At 49.2% G+C, this 25,273-nt stretch overlaps 2 protein-coding genes across 2 annotated transcripts; one reads left to right on the top strand and one right to left on the bottom strand.

Annotated features, from left to right (window-relative positions):
- Positions 1–6,523: 6,523 nt before the first annotated feature.
- LOC123405909 (AAA-ATPase At3g28510-like) lies at positions 6,524–7,972 on the bottom strand. Its single transcript, XM_045099423.1, has one exon. It carries the CDS (start codon positions 7,970–7,972, stop codon positions 6,524–6,526), a length of 1,449 nt encoding a protein of 482 aa, XP_044955358.1.
- A 2,626-nt stretch (positions 7,973–10,598) lies between these two features.
- Positions 10,599–21,782, top strand: LOC123401746 (plant intracellular Ras-group-related LRR protein 6). The gene is made up of 21 exons (XM_045095600.1): positions 10,599–10,765; positions 11,340–11,403; positions 11,483–11,619; positions 11,706–11,792; positions 12,141–12,216; positions 12,359–12,433; positions 12,528–12,597; positions 12,684–12,761; positions 12,847–12,907; positions 13,008–13,086; positions 13,574–13,664; positions 13,946–14,006; positions 14,100–14,170; positions 14,329–14,402; positions 19,691–19,828; positions 19,945–20,049; positions 20,574–20,698; positions 20,774–20,870; positions 20,956–21,030; positions 21,292–21,347; positions 21,494–21,782. The coding sequence occupies exons 1-21, from the start codon at positions 10,701–10,703 to the stop codon at positions 21,567–21,569; spliced, it is 1,761 nt and encodes a 586-aa protein (XP_044951535.1). The 5' UTR covers positions 10,599–10,700; the 3' UTR covers positions 21,570–21,782.
- Positions 21,783–25,273: the final 3,491 nt, after the last annotated feature.

Genomic DNA, 25,273 nt, shown 5'->3' with positions numbered 1-25,273 from the left:
CTTCTGTGGTCCGGGTCAGGGCACAACCACACCCCATCGCATGCGATCTTCAACTCAGCGTCGGCGTCGCCGCCGCCGACCCGCCTGCCGCCGCACGACCTCACCCTTCGATTGACGTAGAAGGCGTCAGACTGTTTGATGGTGACGTCGAACACATGCACCCCGTTGCGCACATCGCCGGCGAGGTTGTCCATCATGTACCCCGGCACGCGCACGCCGATGCCCCTAGCGACGAAGGGCACCTCCCTTGACTTGGCCGGCTCGGTGCAGAGAGTCTCCGGTGTGGCGGTGCTAGCGGCGAGCATGACGCAGCGGTAGGACACCTCCACGTACGTGCCGGCCTTCATGCACACGCCCCCGCCGGGGCTCGCCGAGGTGATGCGGACGGTGAGGTTGAACTCCGGATTCAGGGTGAGGTCCGGCGCCGGGGCGTCGAGGAGGCCCGAGGCGGAGTCGATGGCGACGTAGTAGTGCGGAGAGGCAGGCATGTAGTAGAACAACAGCCTAGACCGGCGACGAGTAGAATCGCAGCGGCAACGGCCAGTAGTGTGCATAAGATGAACTCTGTGCTGTTGTAGTTTGGAGCGCCGCCGCGGTTGACGGTGGCAGCCATGGACGTACGCCCTTGTTGTTAGATCTATATATGGATTGATGGTTCCGTGTGCCTGTGTTTGAGTTTTGGTCCGGGGCAGGATTTATAAAGCCGATGGTGTTTTTATTGGAAAGGGGTCCAAAGGAAACCAGCATGTGCTAAAAAATTAGGCAATCCTACAGTTATACGAGTCCAAAGGAAACTAGCGATATACTACACCGGCTTCGTCATCTTGGTGTTAGCAACTTACTACAAAACAGATGACCCGGCTCGGTTTGGACTTTTTTAACATATGAGCATACACACATTCTTAAGAATACACATACATATTTTATTCCTGTGAACATCTACGAAAAACTAAGTTAGCACGTCACAGATGCCTTTCATAGTTGACGAATACGTCTTTTCTCACTAAACTTAATTATCAAATGGTCTGAAATAAATTCAGAAAAATAAGAGCATTAACCATCAATGACAAGTTTAAGACTTGAACCCTGATCAGTTGGTTTCACCACCAGAAACCTAATCGTCTAGCCACGCTCAGTTCGTTCACACTCGGTTGGGAACTTGGGGTCGATTCCATCTCCGGCCTGGACCCGGCCACGGACCTTAGGTTACCAGCCCTAGACTCAACGTTCAACATTATCCTCCGCACTGTCACGGTGAACCATCATACTGATACTAGCACGTGGGTAGCTCGACATGTATGTTGTGACTGTAATGCCCTGATTGGATTGTTGTTTTTTAGAGCTTTAGACCTGTAAAAGATACGGACCTCGCTCCATCGTTTTCTTTTCCAGTTAAAAATCACACACGGCCGGTGAAATACACCGAATCCAAGCAGAGCCTAAGGCTGTTCAGTTTGCAATTCCCCGATGACTTGGTGAGCCACTGCCGACGATCTCTGAACTAGGTGTACCGCGTGGCATTTATGCTTGGACTAAATTCAGTTGGTTGGAATACAGTGCTCGAATTGTTGTCCCCCTCGCGCTAGATCAGCCGTATCCAGTTACAATTATTTTAGGCCTTTCTTTTAGTTGGATTTTAGGTCTTCTAGTTTTTAAACATTGTTGTATATGTCATTTCTTTTCCCGTTCATCCCTTGTTTCAGTGAGCACGGTAAGTATACTGGGTTTTGTTGCTAGTACTTGTTTCCCTATTCATGATTTGATATATTCTTGGGTCTGTGTCCTAATTATTACACATCTAAACTACTCAATCAAACATAAAAAGAGAGAAAAAATACCCATACAAATCCGGTCAAAAAAGCTGATCCAATCGCCCCCTCAATTAACCTTTAAACGTCCGGACTGATTGACACCCTTCAAACCCATCATAAATTTGAGGGCAGTATGAGGGGTTGCCGGCGTGTCCGGGCACGACTCCACACCAGATCATGCTGACCAATGACCCCACCTGCAGCGACTCATAGGCCACCGTCACGAGTGCGTGGCCATGCTTGCTAGCCACCGTCACGAGCGCGAGCTGGCCTGATCGTCGCGGGCCTGGCCGATGTGGGCCCGAGTTGGCCTGGTCGCCGTGGGCACGAGCTGTCCTGGCCACCGTGGCCGCGCGAGCTGGCCGTCGCGGGTGAGATGGCCGCCGTGGTCGTGAGCTGTCCTGGCCACTACGGGCGTGCGTGCTGGCCGCCGGTCCACCTGCGCGTGGCCTGAACCTATAGGATGCCGCCAACTCGTCGAGTGCATGCACACAACCTGTTCGATAAAATGTCACATGCTGAGAGAGGAAATAATAGACCGAAAATGAGGGTTATTTGAGGGAGAAAATAAGGGTGGCGGGCGTTTGAGAATCCAAATTAGATGGACGTGGTTGTAGATGCTCTTAGGATGTCTGGTAGCCACAATCGAATGATGTACGACCCAGAAAAGGGTTTTCCCCGCTTTATATTATAAAGGAACGAAAACCGAACACATGATAATTGCTGGGGCGAACAACACATCAGACCCAAACGAGAAAGAAATAAGAAAAAGGCCAACAACGGTAGCTTGGCGACGCACGGATGAACCACCGCCGCCACGTCCTCTGCATTCATCCCACCTCATACCAGGCTCCGAACAGCCTCGTACCAAGCAACACCTCCAAGAAGGAATGCAACGTCGACGACGCTGCTGTCGGACATGTCCTAGGGTTTCCCCCGACACGCAGAAACAAGTGGGTGGATGGATAACACCGATGCCCTTCAGGAAGGGAAGGCGTCACTCGCAAGCGACACCACATCGAAACCGGATGAACCGACAGGGATTTCTCCCGCAACCCAAACACCACAACCCTCCTGATCCGAGTCAACCAGTCCGTCTTGTGACCCACCAGTATACGCCACCGCGGTCTTGAAATCATCCATGCCGCATTGTTGTAGAGAGAGAGAATGAAACACCACCTTCAGTTTGTCATCTGATCCCACATTCTCTATCCCATGAGTGAAATAAGATAACAATCCATTGATCAATTCACGTAGCCTCTTTATTTTGCTTTGCTTGTCCCGCTTAATTTCTCATCACGGTGAAATTAACAATGGACGGGTTGATTTCTCAACAAAATAGGATAGGACTGACTACATTAGTTAGTTAGCTTATTATTTTAATAAATCAAAATGATTATAAAAATATTAAAAGCGTGTGGTATTTTTTTCTCCCGTTGCAACGTACGGGTCCTTTTGCTAGTACGAATAAGTACGGTGCAAACATAATTTTTATGCTTACAGCATGCAATTGAACTCTAGAGCTGGGTAAAATCAAAGAAACTAAGCGCCATTGTAATACTATCGATTATGAGGAAGGAAAAAATAGGGCATAATTGGCTTGATGCCAACATTTGGCATTGCCAATAACAAGCCAACATTTGGCAAAAACATAAGTTGTCAAAATTGGACAACTTTAATGAGATTGATAAGAAAAGTTGGTAGCCAACCAATCAGTAGCCAACATTTGACATTTTATGAACAGATGCCACTCGGAAGGGGATGACGAAGCCCTGAAGCAGTTTGTTGGGGAAGCCTAGAGGTCTTGGAAGTATGCTGTGGATAGAGAAGGAGATACGGCCGGGATCAACTGGAGGTCTTCATCACGCTGTTGTCGGCGGTGACCGGATGAATCTAGGGCAGTGCCAGTGCGCTTGTACGACGGTCCAGCCTGGCTTGGCCACCGAAGGAGATTTGGCGCATGGCCCTCCATGGTGGCGAGTACATTTTTCCATGTAGTGAACCACTCATGCCAAGCAGTCTCGATGGTGGCAAGTTCGATCGATCTCATGTCCGAAGAACATAAATAAGAAAACAAACAGACCATGGAAATTTTGCTAACGATGATCAAAAGATGCAGAATACGTAATTGATAGTTCTATAAGAAAGCAAAGAAGTTAACACTTTTTTGGCAACTGATCGATGAGTTGATAAAGTTGATAACTAGCTAGATCATCCATATAAATTACGTTTAACTCTACCAAAATAAATCTATTGTGATACAGGGGGAACTAGTATTCTATCCAAGCTAACTAAGAATAAGTATAATAAGGTACAGTCAGCAGGCTGTAAGGATTATAATACTATATTTTTGCTGAGTTGGATGAGAGAGAAGAGGAGAGAGAAGGGAAGCCGGCTCTTCGTGAAGAGCCAGCTCTATCACGTGCTCCTAGGTGCTTTTTGAGAATGAAAGGTGGGTCATATATGATAAAAGTAGTACTCTTTTATACCTAACTATTGTACAAGCTAGCTATAAGATGAGCTATAAAATGACTTAGGGCAAGTACAATAAGGTGACATAAGCAGACTATAAGGATTAGAATATTATATCATTGCTTAGTTGGAGGAGAGAGAGAAGGAGAGAGAAGAGAAGTGGACTCTTGGTGAGTAGCCAGCTGCAACACGAGACCCAAGACACTTTATGAGATTGTAAGGTGGGCCAACTACTACTAAAATAGTACACATCTAAAACTTACTATTGTATATGTCGGCTATTAGGTTGGCTTTATATGACATGACAACTCCTTATAGCCGATTGTTGGCTGTATTATTAACCATGCTCTTATAACCAACAGTTAATCATGCTCTAACAACTATTGGTCGGGAGAATCACACAAGACAGGGCTTGACCGGCCCGCACGCCCTTGCAGTCTGAAACCCACGCGTACGGCGACTCCCCTCCATACGACCCTGCCGGGAGGTGCAATGTGACATGAAACACCGCCGACCCCTTCTTCATGTCCGCCGTGAGACCCTCCAACACGTTCCCCACGGACGTGCTGCTCCGCCACCTTCCGTGGCCTAGCGCAGAGCCACCCTGTGTCGGCCGCGCTAGCGGCAGCAAGCTGGACGCCGCGGTAGGACACCTCCATGGACGTGCCGGAGTAGATGCATGCCTCCGATCCGTAGCTCCCCGAGGCGACGCCGAGGATGATGTTGAAGGAGAGGCCCGCCTTGGGGTCGGCGCCGGAGATGGAACCCACCGCGACGGAATAACGGACGTGCGTCCTGTAGTACTCGGCCAGGACGATTGTGGATGCGATGATGACGCCGGAGAGGAGCAACGAGGGCACCAAGAAACACCAAAGCGGCCACCTTCTGGCACCATTATTCATCTCTTGATGTCCATCGGGATCGGGTATCTGGCTCTCCACGCCGTCCATCTCTGCAGGCTTCTCGTTGGGGTCTCGGTTAGTTTGATTTGAGTTTGGGGTAGCTAGTTTCCTCCTTTTGTACGCGGGCATACGAAAATAACATAGATATTCTTTATCAAAAAAAGAATCACGTAGATGATGTATTGCCAGATTTCTTCAGAGCAACTTTATGCAGTGAGGATCTTTTAGAAAAAACTTTATGCACTGAGAAAAAAATATTGCATGATGTTGATATTGATACCACTAACAAGAATTTTACATGTTGGGTTGTTAGATGGAAATATCAGGACACCATTGTGAATTAAGGACGTAGATAATTACAGAACGTTATGAACATGACAAATCAAAAAAAAAAAATTGTAGCCAATTTATATTTGTTGAGCATTATAGGTTTAGTTGGTAAGCATGACAAATTCGTCCCCAGTTCGATTTATGTCTGGAAATTGTCGTGCTTGCTAACTAAACTTGTCATCCTCGCGTCGGTTAATATTCTCATAAGAAAATGTTTGATTTGTCATGGTCAAAAAACTAGCGTTCATATTTTATCATTTCTGTGAATTGATTGACATGAATATTGCATTTGGATGCACTTATTACTAACATTTCGTAATTATATGTATATTATTTGACCCTGAATTTTATTTCCGCCCCGGGCCTCCGAAAATACCAGCACCGGCCCTGGGCTCAGTATTATCTTCACCTTTGAAATTGCTTCCACCAGAAGTAGATGTCAGAATTTGGTATATAGCAAATTCAGGCAAAGAAGAACAAAAGGCATTGGACACGTAATGGATCCCGAAGCACAATTTATGTGTCCCCCTACCAAAACCTTAAGAAGAAACCGGGATCAGCCCTAGGAAAGCCCCGAAACAAGTGGGGCTATTCATTCCGGTGCCACCTTTGTTCAATCCAGCCAATGCTCTCTAATTCCCCAAAACCCATTCGTTCACTGACCCGAGCTCAATTTGCATGCACTTGTGAGGCCTGTAGTGGTTAGCTGCAAACATCAAAACACGATGGAGAGCATCCAACGCAATATGGCCGGGGCAGCCATGTACTCGATGGGGCGCATCTAAGTGTCATCGACTGATTTGATGGAAAAAGAAATCGAGTGATTCAAATTGGTGTAAGTCAATTCTGAGAGCAAATCGACTTGTCCAAATTACTTTTTAGGCGACTTGTACTTAGCCACTCCCATACTATATATAGTCTGCACGGCACAAAATGGCCTCTAATGCTAGCGTACTACTACTACGTACCGCCAACTCACATAAACCTGTATATGGTATGGTGGCAGGATTAATGATCCTTGTCTTCTTCTTCTTCGTCACTACTGCTACTGTCATTCTCATCTTCATCTTTGTCCCCGGCAGATGCTTTCTCCTTGAGCGCCAAAACCAACTTACCGAGGCACGCGTCCACGTCCTTCTTCTTTGACCTAGGCATCAAGTTCTCGGCTACCTCAGCTGCTGGCATGTTGACCTCGCCTAGAAGCTGCCCAATTTCACCGAACAGATCATGTTCGACCACACCAAGGTAGTTGTTGGCGAGCACCTTGAAGGACTCGAAGCAGCAGTAGGACATCTCGATGTGCATGTCCATCCTGCCCCGCCGGATCAACGCCGGGTCTAGGTTCTCCTTGTGGTTGGTGGTGAGCACAATGACCCGCTCCCCACCGCATGCGGACCACAGCCCGTCGATGATGTTGAGCACCCCGGACAGCGTCACCTTCTTCTCATTCTCCTTGTCCTTGTCTTGATGGTCCTTGTTGTTGTTTTTCTTGCACCTTTTGCCCTTCTTACTGCGCTTGCCTGTGAGATCGATGGAGCAGTCGATGTCCTCAATGACGATGACCGACTTGCCTTTCGTGTCGATGAAGAGCCTCCGCAGCTCGGTGTTGCTCTTGACGGCCGTGAGCTCGAGGTCGTACACATTGTAGCCGAGGAAGTTGGCAATGGCGGCGATCATGCTGGACTTGCCGGTGCCAGGGGGCCCAAACAGCAGGTAACCTCGCTTCCACGCCTTGCCGATGGAGGCGTAGTACTCCTTCCCATCACGGAACATCTCGAGGTCGTCAAGTATCTCCTGCTTCTTGCTAGGGTCCATGGCGAGCGTGGCGAAGGTGGAGGGGTGCTCGAACTTGACGCTGCTCCAGCCGTCGTAGTCCCCGTCCCAGTCGTCCTTGGGCTTGTTGGTGTGGAGGCTCTGCTGTCGGCTCGCGATCACGTCACGGGCCTTGGTGAGGACGTGCGGCAGGTAGGCGTCCTCGACGAGCCGGCGGTGGCGGCGGTGGAAGGTGAGGCGATACATGCGGCGCTCGTCCGTGTGCGCGTTGGTGACGATGGTGTTGGCGCGGGGCAGAACTTTGATCTTGCTCCAGCACATGTTGGCGCCGCGGAAGCCGTCGACGACCTCCTCGTGGTCGTCCATGGCGAGGGTCATGCGGTCGTCGTCGCTGCCGACGGTGGCACGGAGGCAGCGGGCGCGGAAGGCGCAGGTGGCGCTGAGGTAGGCCTCGACGATGGTGTAGGCCTCGCTGGAGCTGAAGGAGTCCGGGTCGTGCTCGTCCATGGTGACGGTGTCGTAGGGGGATATGGCGTCCATGATCCGGGTGATAAGTGTGTCGACGTAGTCCCTGACAAGGTCAGGAACGCACTGCTGCGCCATGGACAGCAGGAAGAGGAGGCTCGTGAACGACGACAGTATCCCGGCGAACCAGCCTCCGGCGACCAGCATGTCCTTCTTCATGGCTCGATCTTTGCTAGTACTTTTTTCCTTTGATATACTTTGATCTCTCCTCTACTTATATTATATTTGTGTGATGATGAAGAACCCCACGGGCGGTTTCTTGTCTCAATTTATGCAACAAGAACGCAAGTCCTAAATTGACTGACTCTGTAAACGGGAACAATACAAACACGTGCATGACCTAATTTCCTTTGGGAGACTGTATATGCACGGGTTACGATGCCGGCCGGATTCCCCAAGGAAACCAGGTAGCGATCCTTTTCTCCATATATATACTGTATATATAGCCTGTTGTGCGGCCACCCCAAAAACAAACCCAAATCCAAGAACCCCAACGAAAAGCTAGCCATGGCTGACGACGTCGAGTGCCAGATACCCGACGGACATCACGAGATCAATGCTGCCAGAAGGTGGCCGCTTTGGTTCATCATGGTGCTCGCGGTAGGCGGCGTCCTCGTGGTCTGTGCATGCACGTACGGCTTGACCGAGTACTACATGCCCAACGCCCGTTACTCGGTCGCGTTAGACTCAATCTCCTCCACCGACGACCCCAAGGCAGGCCTCTCCTTCAACATCACCATCGGTGTCGCCTCCCAAAGCTACGGTTCAAAGGCGTGCATCAACTCCGGCGCATACATGACGGTGGCCTACCGTGGCGTCCGGCTTGCCGCCAGCGGCCCCCTGACGCGGCGGCTCTGCGCTAGGCCACGCAAGGCGGCGGAGCAGCAGATCCTCGCGGTGGCCACCGCCGTTCCGGTAGGGAAAGTGTCGGGCGGTCTTGCGGCGGAGATGAAGAGAGGGGTGGCGGTGTTCCACGCCACATTGCACCTGCCAGCCGGGTCGTTTGAAGGGGAACTGTCACCGTACCCGTGGGGGGTAGGCTGCAAGGGCATGCGAGCCGGCCTCGGCGCCGTTCCGTGTGATTTTGTCGACCAATAGTCGTTTGCTTAGCTAGTACGTAGAATAGTAGTTGATCCCAGAGGTCTTTGTTTTCATATGGTGTATCCAAGTATCATGCATATATATATATTTGAGTGTTAACCACTTTGCTTTATTTCTTACAACTATTCGAGTCTTTTTCTTGCGAGATTTCAAAGAGATGCCCGTTGCATGTCGTACATCTTTCGATCGGGTTTAACATAGCTAGATTGTAAGGTCTGTTTGTTCTCTTATTTATGTTGGCAATATATGTTGCCTTGTTTGGTTATTTGATTTGGTCATGCATGAATGATGTCTTTAATTTCTATTAAATTGATGTGCCCAAGAACTATGCAACATTCTTCACAGGTAGAAGTTTTCGTCTATTTAACTAACACAATGCTCATGCCTTGCAACATGATATAAATATTCTAGTACATTAGCTTGTGATTTACATGTCCACATTAATGTGATTTTATAAAGAAATGTTTATCAAATTCTACCCATTATTTCCCTTTGGGCAGGGGCGGAGACAGGGGGGACGAGCAGGGGCCTGGCCCTCCTAACGATCGACGAAGCCTGAAGTATATAGTGTATATTTGACTGATATGCTCTAGTACATATGTATTTGTCTCCCCCCTATCAACGGCCATATCCAAATCCTGGCTCCGCCACTGTCTTTGAGAAATGCTTACTACCATACGTCTGATATTAGGAAAACGCCAGATCAATTGTGAGTCGTTGATTAGTACTCTATATCCCACGGCCATGGTCTCCTAAATAAGTCCCGGTCTAAGATCCCGTAATCAACACACCCAGCTCCCTGTATCTCTCGTCTTGTTCCTACCTGTAGTGCCCCAGATGTAACTTTGCCTTATTTTGGAACCTATTGCATGTGGGTCCACCTTGTCAGTGATTTGATGTATCCAATTGTGTCATGACCTCATGTGGTGTCCCTTGTTTATTATTTTCCTTCCTTCCCATGCATGCATGCATAGCATATCATTGCATGCTCTTGTCTTGTGGTTGCACCTTGTGATGCCTTGTGATGATGTGCATGTGATGTATAGTTTAATTGGGGTGTGCATGTGTTAGTATAAGCTTGGGTTTCAAAACCATCTCCACCCCTCCTCTCTATTTCTCCTATGTCAATATTCTCTTCTCCCTTCCCTCTTTTAAAAATGCCCATGTATTACTGTATTTTGTGGAGGATGCCAAGATGTGTTTTTGCTGTTTTGTATCTTAGTTTTAAGGGTGCAAATAAATCCAAAACAGTAAATAAATTGCTGTTTTGTATTTAATCAGATTGCTTCAAATATATCTTTTCTATTTTATTATTTTCACGACAATTTTCATAAACAGTAAACAAGTTCACGATTTAAAAAAGTTCATGCGTTATTATTTTCCATGGTTTTCAGAATTTGTTTACAATTTTATAGAAAATAGAATGACAGTGTTTCTCGATGATGCAGCAAAGCATGATCATGACAATTGAAGGTTATGATTTTTCTTCTTCGGTGGCAACGCACCGTTTTGCTAGTAGTAATAGTTAATTAAAAGTCAACCGCTGGACGGTTAAGATAAAGGCGGCGGCCACCACGGACATATCGTGGGCATTGGACGTGGGAGCACGGCCTTTTTCTCTTCTGCATCGTGGGCCTTGTGGGCTGCCTGCTTTCTTTCTTCTTCTTCTTCTGCTGCTGCTGCTGCTACTGTGGAGAGAGACAGACTGGTAGCTGGCTGCAGCAGCAGGGCAATGGCGATCTGAAGGCCGTCACCCGCCGCCCGCCCGCCGGAAAGCTCGACGGGAATGGAGCGGATCCTCAAGTCCGCCAGGGAGTCCGGCTCCCTCAACCTCTCCAACCGCGCCCTCAGGTCCATTCCCCCTCCCTCCCTCCATGTCTCCCCCTCTGGTCAATTCAAATCTAATCAAACCCCCCATCATCCATCCATCTGTTTGTTCGGAAGATCCGTTCAACTCCGCCACTGGTTGTTCTTGGGCTCCGTCGACCGATGGTAAAATGGGCTACTTCCACACAAACCAATGCGTGGCCAGATTCAGATTTGATGCGGCTCATTCCACCAGCGCAATCGTGCCTGATTAACCCCTCGCCGGCGCGCCGTAACCAACGCCGAAATGGCCGTGCAGCCTGACTCCCACCTGCGACCACCATTGTGGCCAGATTCCTTGTTCCTACCTACTACAGTACTAGTTTCTACTTACTACCTTCAGTTTGTATGCCCAACTGATTACTACGCTCTAACGTCACACCATTCTCAGAGACCAAATACGAATGGTGTATCGTAAGTTCGTAACCCATGTTTGGAGCTTGTTCATGGTTTTCCCCTGTTTCGTACACTAGGTGTAAAAATACTTGACCCGTTTTTGCTGCATCCGTTATCGCATCGCTGACGGAACCTCTATATGTATATATTTTTTTTCCTTTAGCGATGTGCCTGGGGAGGTGTACAACAACTTGGACACTGGCAGCTTGGACGACAAATGGTGGGAGGTAAGCTGCGCCCCTTATGCGCAAAAGGCTACATACTGTACAATGAGTTCAAGCTAACCATGCCTTGCTTGAATTTCAGGGAGTGGACCTTCAGAAGCTCATACTGGCCCATAACAATCTCGAAGTCTTGAGAGAAGACTTGAGAAATCTGTCTTCTCTCGTCGTGTTAAACATAAGCCACAACCAGATATCTTCCCTCCCCGCAGCCATTGGAGAGTATGTGGTGGACTTTCCTAATTCATAAGTTTCATTGCTGACCCTTTTATTGTTGTCTCACTTCATCGCATTTGTCTTTCGTGCAGCCTTCCTTTGTTGAAATCGCTGGATGCCTCGTTCAATCAAATAAAACTTATACCTGAAGAAGTTGGCTTGGCTAGTGCTTTAGTCAAGTTAGTCCATTATGTACTCTTCCTTGTTCACTTTACATTTATTGACTTCCATCTATGGTGCGTGTTTTTTTTGCCGTTGGAAAGAACAACTCATCCATCATGTATTATCATGCTCAAAGTTTTATGGGCCCCAGTATAACTCTCTATACTCCAGATTTGTCCATTCTTTGGAATCACAACTACCTAAGAATCAGCATTAATCCTGAATCTTGCCATTCAGTGGCATTAACTATAGGGCTCGCAACAACAATTTTTGTGGGTTTTAAATGTTGCTGATTAGCACGTAATCTAAAACTTTATCTGAGATGCTTAATACTCATGTATTAATGCGCCACTGTTTTTCGGCAGGGCTGACTTCTCAAATAATTGCCTCACTGAGCTGCCAGCTAGCCTTGGCAGATGCTTGAACTTGTCAGAACTCAAGGTAAACTGTAGTCAATGCATTTATTATTTTCGCAATAATTTTTTTGGGCTTCTATCAATCTGCAGTTGATCGTTACTGAATTATATCACTTGATTCATTCTCTAGTCTGGACATACAGAGTAATATATTGCATTGTCTGTAGGCATCGAACAACAACATATCCAGATTGCCAGATGAGCTTGCTGGCTGTTGCAAGCTAAGTAAATTTGATATGGAGGTACAAAATCCTTATGGAACTTAAGTTGAATATTCGTTTTTCTGGTCTGCTTGACCGTTGGTTGCAAAGAACTTAAGTTGCTACAAAATGTCAGGGAAACAAGCTTGTGCTACTTCCAGAAAATATGTTCACATCATGGACACTGCTCACAGAGCTGAATGCCGGTATACAACAATACCATAATACTATTGAATATGAATGTTAGTTCAAGTTTTTTGTTTCCCTAAAACGAACATCTAAATACTGACAGCAAAAAATCAACTTACGACCATTCCGGCTAGTATCGGAGCACTTTCAAAGTTAGTTCGAATGGATCTGCACCAGAACAGTGAGTTAATCTACCCTGTTATGTGTTGTCATGTGCACGAGCATCAATTTATTAACATTGACAGTTTTTAACCTTTTTATATCAGAGATAACTTCGATTCCTTCTTCCATAAAGGGCTGCTCTTCTCTAGCTGAGTTCTACATGGGGTTAGTTATCTACCCTGACTTCAGAATATAGTCGCGCTTTTCCTTATTGTGAACTATGCTTTATGATGTGAATTAATTCTATTTCTTTTTTCTGTTTCAGAAATAATTCATTGTCGACAATACCAGCTGATATTGGCATGCTATCAAAATTAGGAACACTTGATCTTCACTCCAATCAGGTTTTATTCCATTCGTTACATGACAGAATTGTCAATATGGTCTTCTAGTTTTTCCACTGCTTCACATTTATTTTGCATCATTTAACCAATTTTAGTTTGAGTTCTTTTTCAGCTACTGATTATTTATAGTTGCATGTAGTGAATAGAGTGCAGCAGTTATCTGTTCCATGATGCCAAATAATCTTTCCTGACAGTTTGGAAGGATAGCCTTACCTGTATAGTCCTGGTTTTGATCTCTCATTAATTAGCTTACTTACTACATCTCCAAGCGAACTGTGGAAAGTTGTCAATATACGAATAACTGACATAAAGATTGATCTTAACTTAACGTTATGAGAGCATTGAGAACACTGAACATTCATGTGACCAAAACTGCAACTCTTGGCATCCAGTGTGCTAGAATTGACATAACAACAGCATCCATAAAGTAAAGGTCATATTCTGTTGATCTTTTTTATTTTAATAAACGTGCTAATGTTTTTATCAGCTGAAGGAGTATCCTGTGGGAGCTTGCAAACTCAAGCTCAGTTTTCTTGATCTGTCAAACAACGCATTATCCGGCCTGCCACCCGAACTAGGTAGGTTTTTGTGTTGTGCAGCACTATCTCTTGTAGTACCATTCCTGCTGTTTGCTGTTTTGGTTAACAATGTGATCACTCATAAGGATACACTGCACAGCTATGATCTCTATGTGTGCATATGCATGAATACACTTGCGCGTTGGTGTCTTATATATGTGTTGGATGGTTTCTAATGCTCAATTCCTGCATGTGTGTATGTAATAAGAGCTGAGTATATGGTGATGCTCTCACGCCAAATACTATTGTTTTGGACACTAATGTATGCATGCAATTTCAAGGTACAATGACAACCCTAAGAAAGCTTCTGCTTAGCGGAAATCCTATGAGAGCACTTCGTAGGTATGCTACAAGTCATGTACTCTTAACGTTGTAAAACTGTCTGTTAGGCTTCTACATAGTGTTGTCATCATATTAATCCATGTTGGTTGTCAGTTCTTTGGTTTCTGGACCAACGTCAACATTGATGAAGTATCTGCGAAGCCGCCTTTCGTCTGATGAAGAAGGTAACTGAAAGTGCCGAGTCATATTCATTTCTGCTATTATTGTAACGTTTAGTAATTTCAATTGTTTGTTTCGTACATGGAACTGTAACATCGTGCATTTGCATTTAGAACTGCTTCAACATCAGTAAAAATGTATATTAAACACATTTCTCCTGCAGCATCAGGGTCTAGAACCACCCCAACAAAAGATGACCAGATTTCTGCAGCAAGACGATTATCTGCATCTTCAAAGGTACTTAGATTATTTTACTAGCATATTTGCAATACCATAAGGTAGATCACCTCTTCCTATGAACTTCCTCACATGGATCTTGAACCATTCAAGGATCAAATTCAGAGCCATTGTGATAAAAGTAACTAACTCACTGTTGTGTTTTGCGTGCGCCATCCCGGCCGTGCCGATGGCACTGCCACGGCGGCCTCCTGGCCCGGCGCGGCGGCGCCGCCGAAAGGTGCCCGCATGGCCAGGTTGGGCATGCTGGCCTGGCCAAGGCAACAGGGGCCCACCGGGATGCGTCAGCGCGTCAACAAAGGGCCGTCGGACCGCATCATCCGCCTGCAAAAGGGAGCTTCTCCAAGGGCCCACACGCACCCACCCTCGGGCCACGACAGGGCGGTTCATGCTTTGGTGCCAGTAAGGACAAGCTCAGGGACAGCTGGCGAGCAGCGGTTGGCTGCCGAAGCCCACATACCCCCTGCCGATTCAAATCCCAGCGTCCCCACCACTACCGAGGCGGATGCGCCCGGGACCGCACGCCCCCGCGCTCTCCTCGTGCCGGACCAAGATGCGATCGGGGCCACATCGGCATCGGCTGAGCTCGCGCTCGCCAGCCAGGTCCCCGATTCGCAGCCAGGCGGCCCCACCTCGCCAGTCTCGCCTGCCGCCTGGTCGGGGCAAAGCGGCGCTACGCTCATCCCTGCGGCGCGGGACCCGCCTGATGCATCGGATCAGACGCCGCGGTCATGCGCGGAAGCTGCTTTGGCATGCGCGGGAATCACGGAAACGGCTGTTGCCGAACCGGTCCTGGCGCCTGGGCCCCTGGCCAGCGATCAGCCCGCTGCAGAGGCGTCCCTGGCCGAGCGCACCCCCCTTGCGCCAGCAATGCATGGGCCCCCCCTATTGGGCCCCCCCTCGCAGCGTCTGGCGAGGCCACTTGTCACCCCAACACCCAGCAGATTCGCATCCTGCAACGGCCCACGCACAGCGACCCTGATGGCGCCCCGGTTGCAGCACCCCGCTCGGCGGTTACGAGCAGATTCGCCTCGCCCCCAATCACTCTGCGACGGCCACGCAGCCGGCCAGCCACATGCCCCTCCTCCTGGTCGCTGGGTCAGTTTCTGGCAGCCGCCACGAAGCAGCTTAACGCCACTCTGCCGTCCCCCGGGAAGCGTCCGCGGCCACCTCTGAACTTCAGTCCCCGGCGAGGACGATCTGCGGCTACCCTCGCGGCCGCTGCAACGCCGCCCAGGACCGAGAGGCGTGCCCAAGTTCAGATTCTGCGTACCCTCGGCATCGTCGGCATCAACCAGCACATTTTCGCAGCCGAGATGAAGGCCTACGACGACCTGTTCGCCGCGCCGATCCAGCTACCCGTCCTGCAGGCTATGGCCTCCCTCGTGGACAGGGTGATCCCAGAATGCCTGTCTGCTGCGCCAAACGCTGTTGCCTGCGCGCGTTAGCGTCGCCGCTCGTCACCCGTCGATCCCTTGCTCATGGATTACGGCTTGCAAATTGTTGTATGGAATGTTAGAGGCCTTAACTCGCGCGCTCGGCGCTGCGCTATCCGTTCGCTACTCTGTACCACTCGTGCGTCCATTGTATGCCTCCAAGAAACAAAGATGGCTTTGATCTCGTCGTCTGTTGTGCTGGACACGTTGGGGTCCGAATTCGATGGGTCCACTTATCTCCCGGCCGATGGCACGCGCGGCGGCATCCTCCTTGCTTGGAAAACCAGGGTTGTCACGATCTCCGACCTCTAGTTCACGCAGCACGCGGTGACTGCGAAGGTGCGCGTGCCCGGTGGCAACCCCTGGTGGCTCACCACGGTCTATGGACCCCAGAGTGATCAGGACAAGCTGGCGTTCCTGCAGGAGCTGTGCGACATACGCGCCACCAGCCCAGGACCGTGGATGTTGTGCGGGGATTTTAACTTGATATGTCACGCCTCGGACAAGAGCTCGGGCAACGTGAACCATCGCTTGATGGGCAGATTCCGCCGCGTCATCAACGACCTCGCTCTTAAGGAGGTGTATCTCAACGGGCGTCGCTTCACGTGGTCCAATGAGCAGTCTCCCCCTATGCTCGTGCGCCTTGACCGGGTGCTCTGCACCGCGGACTGGGAGGATTGCCATGGCGAGTGCCACCTCCGCAGCCTGGCATCCGTCGTCTCTGACCACCGTCCCCTGCTCCTGGACTGCTTGCCCATGCCCTCGGCTCATAGACGCTTCCACTTTGAGGAGTTCTGGATGCGCCTAGACGGCTTCCACGACACGGTCGCTGCAGCCTGGAGCTCGGTGTCGGACACAGACCCCTTCAAGCGGCTTGTCAGGCGCTTGCAGGCCACGGGCCGCGCCCTCACGAGTTGGAGCGCCAAATCCAAGGGTAACATCAGGGACAAGCTCGCCGTCTCCCGCGAGCTCATCCTGCGCTTCGACCAGGCGATGGAGATGCGCACGCTCACGCCCCCGGAAGATTGGCTGCGCAAACAGCTCAAGATGTCCTACCTCGGCTTGGCCTCACTTGAGCGCACGATCGCCCGACAGCGTGCTCGCCTCGCTTCGCTCAAGGACGGCGACGCGAACACGAGCTTCTTCCACCGGCAATGCTCATACTGTCGGCAGAAGAACCGAGTGCACAGCCTGCTTGTGGATGGGCAGATCCTAGTCGAGCACGACGAGATGGCCCAGGCGGCCTTTGATCACTTTGACGGGCTGCTCGGCACTGCGACTGACCGTGCACACACGCTAGACCTCGAGCACCTCATTGTGCCCGCTGACCTGACGAGCCTCGAGGTGCCCTTCAACCCAGAGGTGATTTGGGAGGCTGTGAGGCGCATGCCCGCGCACAAGGCGCCAGGATCGGATGGCTTCACCGCGGAGTTCGTGCGCGCTTGCTGGAGCATCATTAAGCACGACATTCTTGAGGTCTTCGAGTTGCTATATGCGCTGAGGGGGCGCGGATTCCACAGGCTCAACCAAGCGCTGCTCACCTTACTGCCGAAGAGCGCCGACGCTCACAGGCTTAATGACTATCGGACGATCTGCTTGATACATATCGTGGCTAAGCTCTTCGCGAAGGTCCTATCCTTGCGCCTGGCCCCGAAGCTTGATGCCCTAGTGAGTCGATATCAGAATGCATTCATTGCCGGGCGCACCCTCCACGACAACTTCATCCTAGTCCGGCAATCTCTAAAGCTACTGCATCAGCTGGGAGCTCCGAGAATCATGCTCAAGCTCGACCTCACCCGGGCTTTCGACTCCATATCCTGGCCCTTCCTCTTCGAGACCCTGCGCCAATATGGGTTCGGAGCAAGGTTCCGGGAGTGGCTGGCCATTCTCCTCTCCTCGGCCAGCACCCGGGTCCTGCTCAACGGAGTGCCTGGGCCCCCGATCTGGCACCGCCGCGGGCTGCGCCAAGGTGACTCGACGTCTCCACAGATATTCGTCCTGGTCGTCGACATTCTCAGCCGCCTCATGCAACGAGCGCTCCAGACTGGCATACTCCGGAGCCTCCACCCTCGTCGAGATGTTCCGGCCATCTCGCTATACGCCGACGATGTGATGTTGTTCTGTCACGCCACGACCAACGAGGTCAGGGCCGTGAAGGGCATCTGGCCTACATGTGAACTATGGCAAGAGCTCTGCCACGGCATTACATGGGGACGAGACGACTGCCGCCGTGCTGGAGACCCTGGGTTGCCAGACGGCGGACCTGCCCATCTCATACCTGGGCATCCCCCTCTCCACACGCCGCCTCTCCGCGGCCCAGATGCAACCACTCGTCGACACGGTGGCAGGCCGCCTCCCGACGTGGAAGGCGTGGCTCATGAACAAGGCCGGGCGACTGGCGCTCGTCAAATCTGTGCTAAGCGCCATTCCCACGCACCAAATGCTCGCCCTCGCCCCCCCCCCCCCCCCCCCCCCCGAAGAAAACCCTGAAGCAGCTCGAGAAGATTCAGCGTGGGTTCCTCTGGCCCGGGCGGCAGGCCGCCCACGGAGGGCACTGTCACGTGAACTGGCGCCGGGTATGCCGGCCGATCGAGTATGGTGGCCTGGGAGTCCGAGACCTCAAGCGCACGGGGCTCGCTCTTCGGCTCAGATGGTTATGGCTCTCGCGGACGGACACTAGTCGTGCCTGGCATGGCCTGGACATGCAGTTTACCCCCGAGGAGCACAGCCTTTTCCACGCCTCCACCACCATGCAGCTCGGGGATGGAACGACAACACTCTTTTGGGAGGACCGATGGCTCCTCGGCCTATCCATCCGTGAGCACGCGCCCGCGCTGTACATGTGCATCCCCAAAAATCGCAGGAAATCTCGGACGGTGGCGGAGGGCATCCACGCCAACGCATGGGCGCGGGACATCCGCAGCATCCTTGGCCTCCAGGAGACTGGGCAGTATCTCCAACTCTGGCTGCTGGTGTCTCGCACCACCCTTTCCCCTGAGCCGGACAAGCTTACCTGGAAATGGACGGCCAATGGCAGCTACACAGCTAGGTCCTGCTACCAAGCCACCTTCCACTGATCTATCGTTTGCCGCTCATGGAAGCTGATTTGGAAGAGCTGGGCCCCGCCGAAGGTCAGATTCTTTCACTGGCTCGCCAGCCAGGACCGCTGCTGGACTGCTGAGCGCCTTGCCCGCCATGGCCTCACACACCACCCTCGGTGCCTCCTATGCGATCAAGAGCCGGAATCTATGCAACACTTGCTGCTCACATGCCCTTTCGCAAAGCAGACCTGGCACGGAATCATGTCCTGGCTGCGTCTCCCGACTCCGGTGCCTGACCAGGACGCCACACTCCAGGACTGGTGGCTGCGGGCTCGCGACGCTACGCCACCCCTGCTCCGCAAAGCGATGGCCTCCGTAGCGCTCCTGGTTCCTTGGATGATCTGGAAGCATAGAAATGCGTGTGTATTCGACCATGTAACCCCATCATTAGTCGAGCTAGACGCTGCGATCAAGGACGAGTCCAGGAATTGGGCTAAGGCAGGGGCCAAAGGGCTTAGAGTCACCCTGCCATCCTCCTGGGACGTCCATTGATTCACTTGTAACATCATTGTACTGGCCTCTTAGGAGGATGTTCTCCCCCCTCTTTTCAATGCAATGAAACGCAAAGGCTTTTTGCGTTTTCTCAAAAAAAACTGTTGTGTTTTATGTGATCTGTTCTTTTACATTGCCTATGAATTTGTTATATTTTTTAAAGTGGCTGAGAAAATCAAGTAGTCGAGTTCTGGTATAGTAAATGATCATTTGATTTTCCGACTATAGCCCCTGATTTGATGTCAATTTACTTTGCTAGGAGTTGAATTTGAGTGGTCTTGGTGTGCCCAATGTACCCCCTGCAGCTTGGGAGACAAGTGATGTGGTGAAACTTGATCTTTCTAAGAACTTGATAGAAGATCTGCCAAATGAGTTGTCCCTGTGCTCATCACTTCAAGTGAGTTGAAAACTCTTGTGTTGTCATTAATGATGTTTAACTTAATTGCATGGTCTTTATGTATATGAAGGTTTCAACTTAATTCATGTTCTTATCTTCCATTTCTTTTTTCGCAGGCTTTGATTCTGTCTAATAACAAGATAAAAAAGTGGCCTGGCATGGTTGTTTCCTCCCTTCCCAGTCTCACTTCCTTGAAGCTGGACAATAATCCTCTAGCAGCGGTAATATAATGATCTTGTCTTACTACGCTTACATTCCATCTTATTATTAACGAATAGATCTCCAATGTCTATTTCTCTCTAATTTTGTTGAGAGTATCAGTCTTGCATAGTGCTTGTATTGAAACATGATCCCCTAAAGTGAAAATGAATGAGATAACCAATTTTAGAACTTGATCGACCTTTGTTGAACCTACAAGAGTTGTTGGCTAAATAATTAAAGCTGTTCTGGCCTTCTACTCGTGTCTCATGTTATCAATCATTCTTCATTGCTTTGCGAAATTTCTTACATTATTTCTATGCAATACCCTTCACTTAACTGGAATACAATGTCAAATATCCCTGTAATGGCTGATATTTTTTCTTGGGGCAATTGGCAATGACAAAACATCGATTTATTATGACTATAGATTGTCTAATAGAGCAAAATGGATAGACGAGTGAATATTAAGTTTGACATGAAAGAAATCTAAATGATGTTATACATCTCATTTTGCAGTCTATAACAGTTACAATTCTTCTTGCAGATATCGTCCACTGATGTCGAGTCTCTATCAAAACTTGAAGTTCTTGATTTAAGTGGCAATGCATCCTCATTGACTGAACCTTCTGTGATTTCTTCATTACCACAACTGCATGAACTCTATCTTAGGTTGGAAAACATGCAAAGCATTTAAGCTATAGAAACCATTCTTAGGAAACTTACTATCTTGTTATCTATGAACAGGCGAATGAAACTCCAGGGATTTCCTATTGGGCTCTTCCAGTTAAAACATCTACGGATTCTTAGCCTCAGTCAGAATCATCTCACAACCATACCTGAGGTAACCATCAGGGTTTCAAGAAATCTGTTATTTCTTTTCTAATTTTTACGAACAACACATGATATGCATTTCTGCACTTAAACAGGGTATCAAAGATTTTAGTGCTCTCGTCGAGCTTGATCTTTCAGACAACAATATAACAGCGCTCCCAGCCGAGCTGGTAGGTTTTGGTTTCAATAACTTGTACACTTACAATTGCTTACAAGTCAGAATAATGCGGTTATAGGTTTGCCATTTTTACATCTTATGCCTCACTCAAACTATCGGTATTTGTACAAAATAGCTGCTTGCAGAAATCCTTAAAGATGCCATCATGTCTAAATTTCATAACAAACAGTAGTCCCTACTCCTAAATTATCTATTTCTCCATCTCTCGCTGAAATGCTATAAACCTTTATTTGTTTTGGGATTTTATGAGCAGGGTCTGCTTGAGCCTAGCCTGCAAGTGCTCAAACTTGACGGAAATCCCCTTAGGAGGTAAGCATCTATCCTCATGCTTTTTCTGTGATGGATCTATGATTGACACAAGATGTACGACTACATGACCTTGGCAGTCCTATTCACTCAGTGACAACATATTATTGGTTCATAGTTGAACAACCTCGTTTTGCTTTCTTGTACAGCATAAGGCGGACTGTTCTGGAGCGAGGAACGAAAGCTGTTCTCAGCTATCTCAAAGAAAAGCTTCCATCCAACTGAATAATATCATCATATATTCTGGCTGGAGTTATTCCCTTGGTTTCCCCCCTGCCGTGTTGAATAAGTTTCCTGTGGTTGAAGTGTACTGAATTGTCTTGTGTGTGCGCACGCAAGAGAAAGATGGGTTGCCATATGCATATTACAATATTTATTAGGTTGACACAAGATTATGTGATTTGTATTTTATAATTCGATGGTGTTGGTTGGCTGAAATATCTAGAGATTTTCCTTCTGTTGTGTTAAAACTATATTGCTTTGCTGTTGATCATTCGGAGAAGTTCTCAATGTACACGATCACAAATACAATATTGATTTCAGAGTGGTAGTAGGTCAGACTTTTGAATCATCTGAAAGGTAAGTGAAACAAAAGATGAACCCGAACCAAGTTACATGAGCAAAATGTTTTACTCTTCGTTGTTGGGTGACGTTCTCCTTTTATCGCAGTGGTTGTTCTCCTGCTGGTGCGACCTTCTTCCTCGCAGCCATCTTTTTCCTCTGCCACCGCAGCCATCTGTTCTACTGCCGCCAGGAGCTGTTTCTCAGCCTCTTCTGGTGATAGACTCGTCCAACTTTGCTAATCGGTCATTTGCCTTCTCCCCTGCCGCCGCTGCGCGGTCCATAGCGGATCGGTAGGAATCCAACCAGCCACTCCATCCGTTCTTAAATATTTATCTTTTTAGACACAATTTAAAATGTAAGTTCATCCATTTTGCATTGCTCCGTATGTAGTCCGTAGTTGAATCTTTGAAAAGACAAATATTTAGAAACGGAGGGAGTACTTCGCTAGAGCTTTTCCCCCCTCTCGCATGCAGCGAGGGTTTGCTCTCATTGATTGATTCGGATGCGCACTTCTCGTTGGGAGCTACACAGATTGACGAGAGAAAGCTTTTATAAACATAAGCTTTGTTACAAAATAAATAAATGAATCGACAACACAACCTTTATAACAAATGTCTTTCCGCAACATGATTTCTGTTGGCAAAAAATACTGCAACAAGACCTATTTCGCAAGAGTGGCAAAAGTGTAGAACGATGCTCGTCGCTAGACCGTGCCAGATCTGACGACTAGCAAGGCGGTGGATTTTTTCTTTTCGTTCAACAAGATCCAGGGCTGATGTGTAGCACGCCCAAAAGAAAGAAAACCCTAAGGTTTCATCTTTTGTTCAGTTTTCTCAGTGCCACCACTGCACCTCTCCTCAGGCTCCCACCACGCCGGAGCTTCTTCGCTGGCTCCGTTTTCCTCAAGGTCGTCAACGTCCAGGATTACAGCTCCTTGTCATTGGTGTCCTGACCTCATCGGCCAGCACGCGTACAACCGTGTGACTTCATCACTCAATTGATTCACGAGACGATAGTCGAACGCGTGGTTTGGGTTTTTAATATAGGGAGTTGGAGGAGGTCACGACAGCTTGGTCGACGAGTCTGTATCGGGCATGAACATGTAATGCCTTCGGTGGGCTGATGCAGAATGCCATAGTTGTGTTGGTAGTGATGGAGAAGATCAGGGTCCACGCGTGATTGACCCAGATAAACGTAAAATGAAGACGTATACCTAGATGAACGATGAAACCAGACGTAGGAACAATGACACGACCGGCATGTCCTTCGACATCTCCGGCTGCAGCACCTCCTTCGACGCCACGACCGGCATGGACGACGACAACGCCGCCGACATGGAGTCCGGCAGTAACGACGACGACCACCACCGCCGGTACCTTTCCCCGTCGCCCCCACTGCCCACCGGGACAAAGAGGAAGAAGCCCTTGCCGGCCACGGCCTCGCCCGCCGCCGGCTCCTGCGGACGGTCGTCGTCGGACGATGGGATGACGCTCCGGCTCGGCATCAAGCAGCCGTTCCATCTGTAGTACATGGAGCTGACCAAAACCTTCTGTGCCCGCGTGGGATGGGCCGAGTCGTGCACCGCCGAGCTCAGCGTGGCCGGCCGCGGCGACCGGCGATGGGAGGTGTCCGTCAGGGTCGGCAGCAAGGGCGGCATGATCATGGCTGGATGGGAGGGCTTCGCGTGGGACAACGGCCTCAGGATCTCCGACGTCTGCCTCTTCACGCCGCTAGCAGCTGACACCGGTGATCACGTGGTGCAAGTCCAAGTGCTCAGGGACGACAAAGTAGTTGCCGCGTCCGGTAAACCAGTTGCCGGGAAGAAGTTCAAGAATGGACCTAAGCCTGAGACTAAATGCTATTATTGCAAGAAAAACGGTCACTGGAAGCGGAATTGCCCCAAGTACTTAGCGGATAAAAAGGCCGGCAACGTCAAAGGTATATATGATATACATGTTATTAATGTGTACCTTAACAGCGCTCGTAGTAGCTCATAGGTATTTGATATCGATGTGGTTGCTCACATTTGTAACTCAAAACAGGAGCTGCGGAATAAGCGGAGACTATCAAAGGACGAGGCGACGATGCGCGTCGGGAATGGTTCCAAGGTTGATGTGATCACCGTCGGCACGCTACCTCTACATCTATCTTCGGGATTAATTTAAACCTCAATAATTGTTATTTAGTACCAGCTTTGAGCATAAACATTGTATCGGGATCTCGTTTGATGCGAGATGACTACTCATTTAAATCTGAGTATAATTGTTGTTCTATTTATATGAGAGATATGTTTTAGGAAAACACTTTTATTCAGAAGTCTGATAGAAAACTTCTCTCAGACGTAACCTGCACAGTAACAACCCCATGACGTAATGTCCGAGTTAATCTCGCTGCCCAATTCATCCCGTATGGCGTACCCTGCACCAATCTCGCCGAGCTCCATCACCGCGGCGTGGCTACCTCCACCACCAACCTGGTCCGCACCAACAGCTCTGTAACGACTAGCTGCTCCACGTCGCCGCACATCGGTGTTCCGTCCCAGTCTGCTCGATTGAACCCTCCTGTCACCGGCGACCGCGTTACCCACTAGACCCCGTCCTGTCGCCATTCCTCTCATCATGCTGTGCTGGTGCGCCGTTTCGGCTTGGCAAAGAAGTCTGCAGCCGCATCCCAGGCTTCGTCCCCAGGTATGCACTCACCCAAAGTAGGGTTTGATTCATTTTAGGTATAATTCATTTTTAGTCACTTGATTTGATTTGCGTTCTTTGTATGCAGTGATGATTTTTATCGAGTGCATCTATTTTGTACTCGATGTGTTTCTTGCCTCATACGGTGGCGAGTCTTTTTCGCCATGACGCGGTAGTGCATACGAACCACATTGCCAGCTATGCACTACCACATTGCCAGCTATGATATGCAGGCTGGTCGATGGAAGCGGAAGAGGAAGCACACAACTGCTTTGATAGTTTTTGTCGAGTGCATCTATTTTATACTCGATGTGTTTCTTGCCTCATACAGCGGCGAGTCTTTTTCACCATGACGCGGTAGTGCATACCAACCACATTGTCAGGTATGATCTGCAGGCGGGTCAATGAAAGCGGAAGAGGAAGCACACGTCGAAGTCAAGCGCATCGTACTGGTTGATGGTGCCGATGATGGAAGCAATCGTACTGGTTGATGGTGCCGATGACGGAAGCAACTTGTAGCCTGCAACCGAGCATTTGACCTGACAAATAGGTAGCCTGCAACCGACTATTTGACCTGACAAATAGGGCTCGCCACCGTATTGATTACGGTAAAACAATAGTCAAATATATTATTGACAAAAATGGTCAAAGGCGATTTGAAGATTTGGAAAAAAGATA

This window comes from Hordeum vulgare, chromosome 6H (assembly GCF_904849725.1).
Source record: "Hordeum vulgare subsp. vulgare chromosome 6H, MorexV3_pseudomolecules_assembly, whole genome shotgun sequence".
Taxonomy (NCBI): Eukaryota; Viridiplantae; Streptophyta; class Magnoliopsida; order Poales; family Poaceae; genus Hordeum; species Hordeum vulgare.
This window is presented reverse-complemented; position numbering and strand designations above follow the sequence as displayed.

What these genes read in the sequence shown, in the direction of transcription:
- LOC123405909 (XM_045099423.1), bottom strand. Translation starts at nt 7,972, where the DNA reads ATGAAGAAGGACATGCTGGTCGCCGGAGGCTGGTTCGCCGGGATACTG.
- LOC123401746 (XM_045095600.1), top strand. Translation starts at nt 10,701, where the DNA reads ATGGAGCGGATCCTCAAGTCCGCCAGGGAGTCCGGCTCCCTCAACCTC. An exon ending in CTGCATGAACTCTATCTTAG is followed by an intron (nt 20,699 to 20,773) that starts GTTGGAAAACAT and finishes ATCTATGAACAG; the next exon opens with GCGAATGAAACTCCAGGGAT. An exon ending in ATCTCACAACCATACCTGAG is followed by an intron (nt 20,871 to 20,955) that starts GTAACCATCAGG and finishes GCACTTAAACAG; the next exon opens with GGTATCAAAGATTTTAGTGC.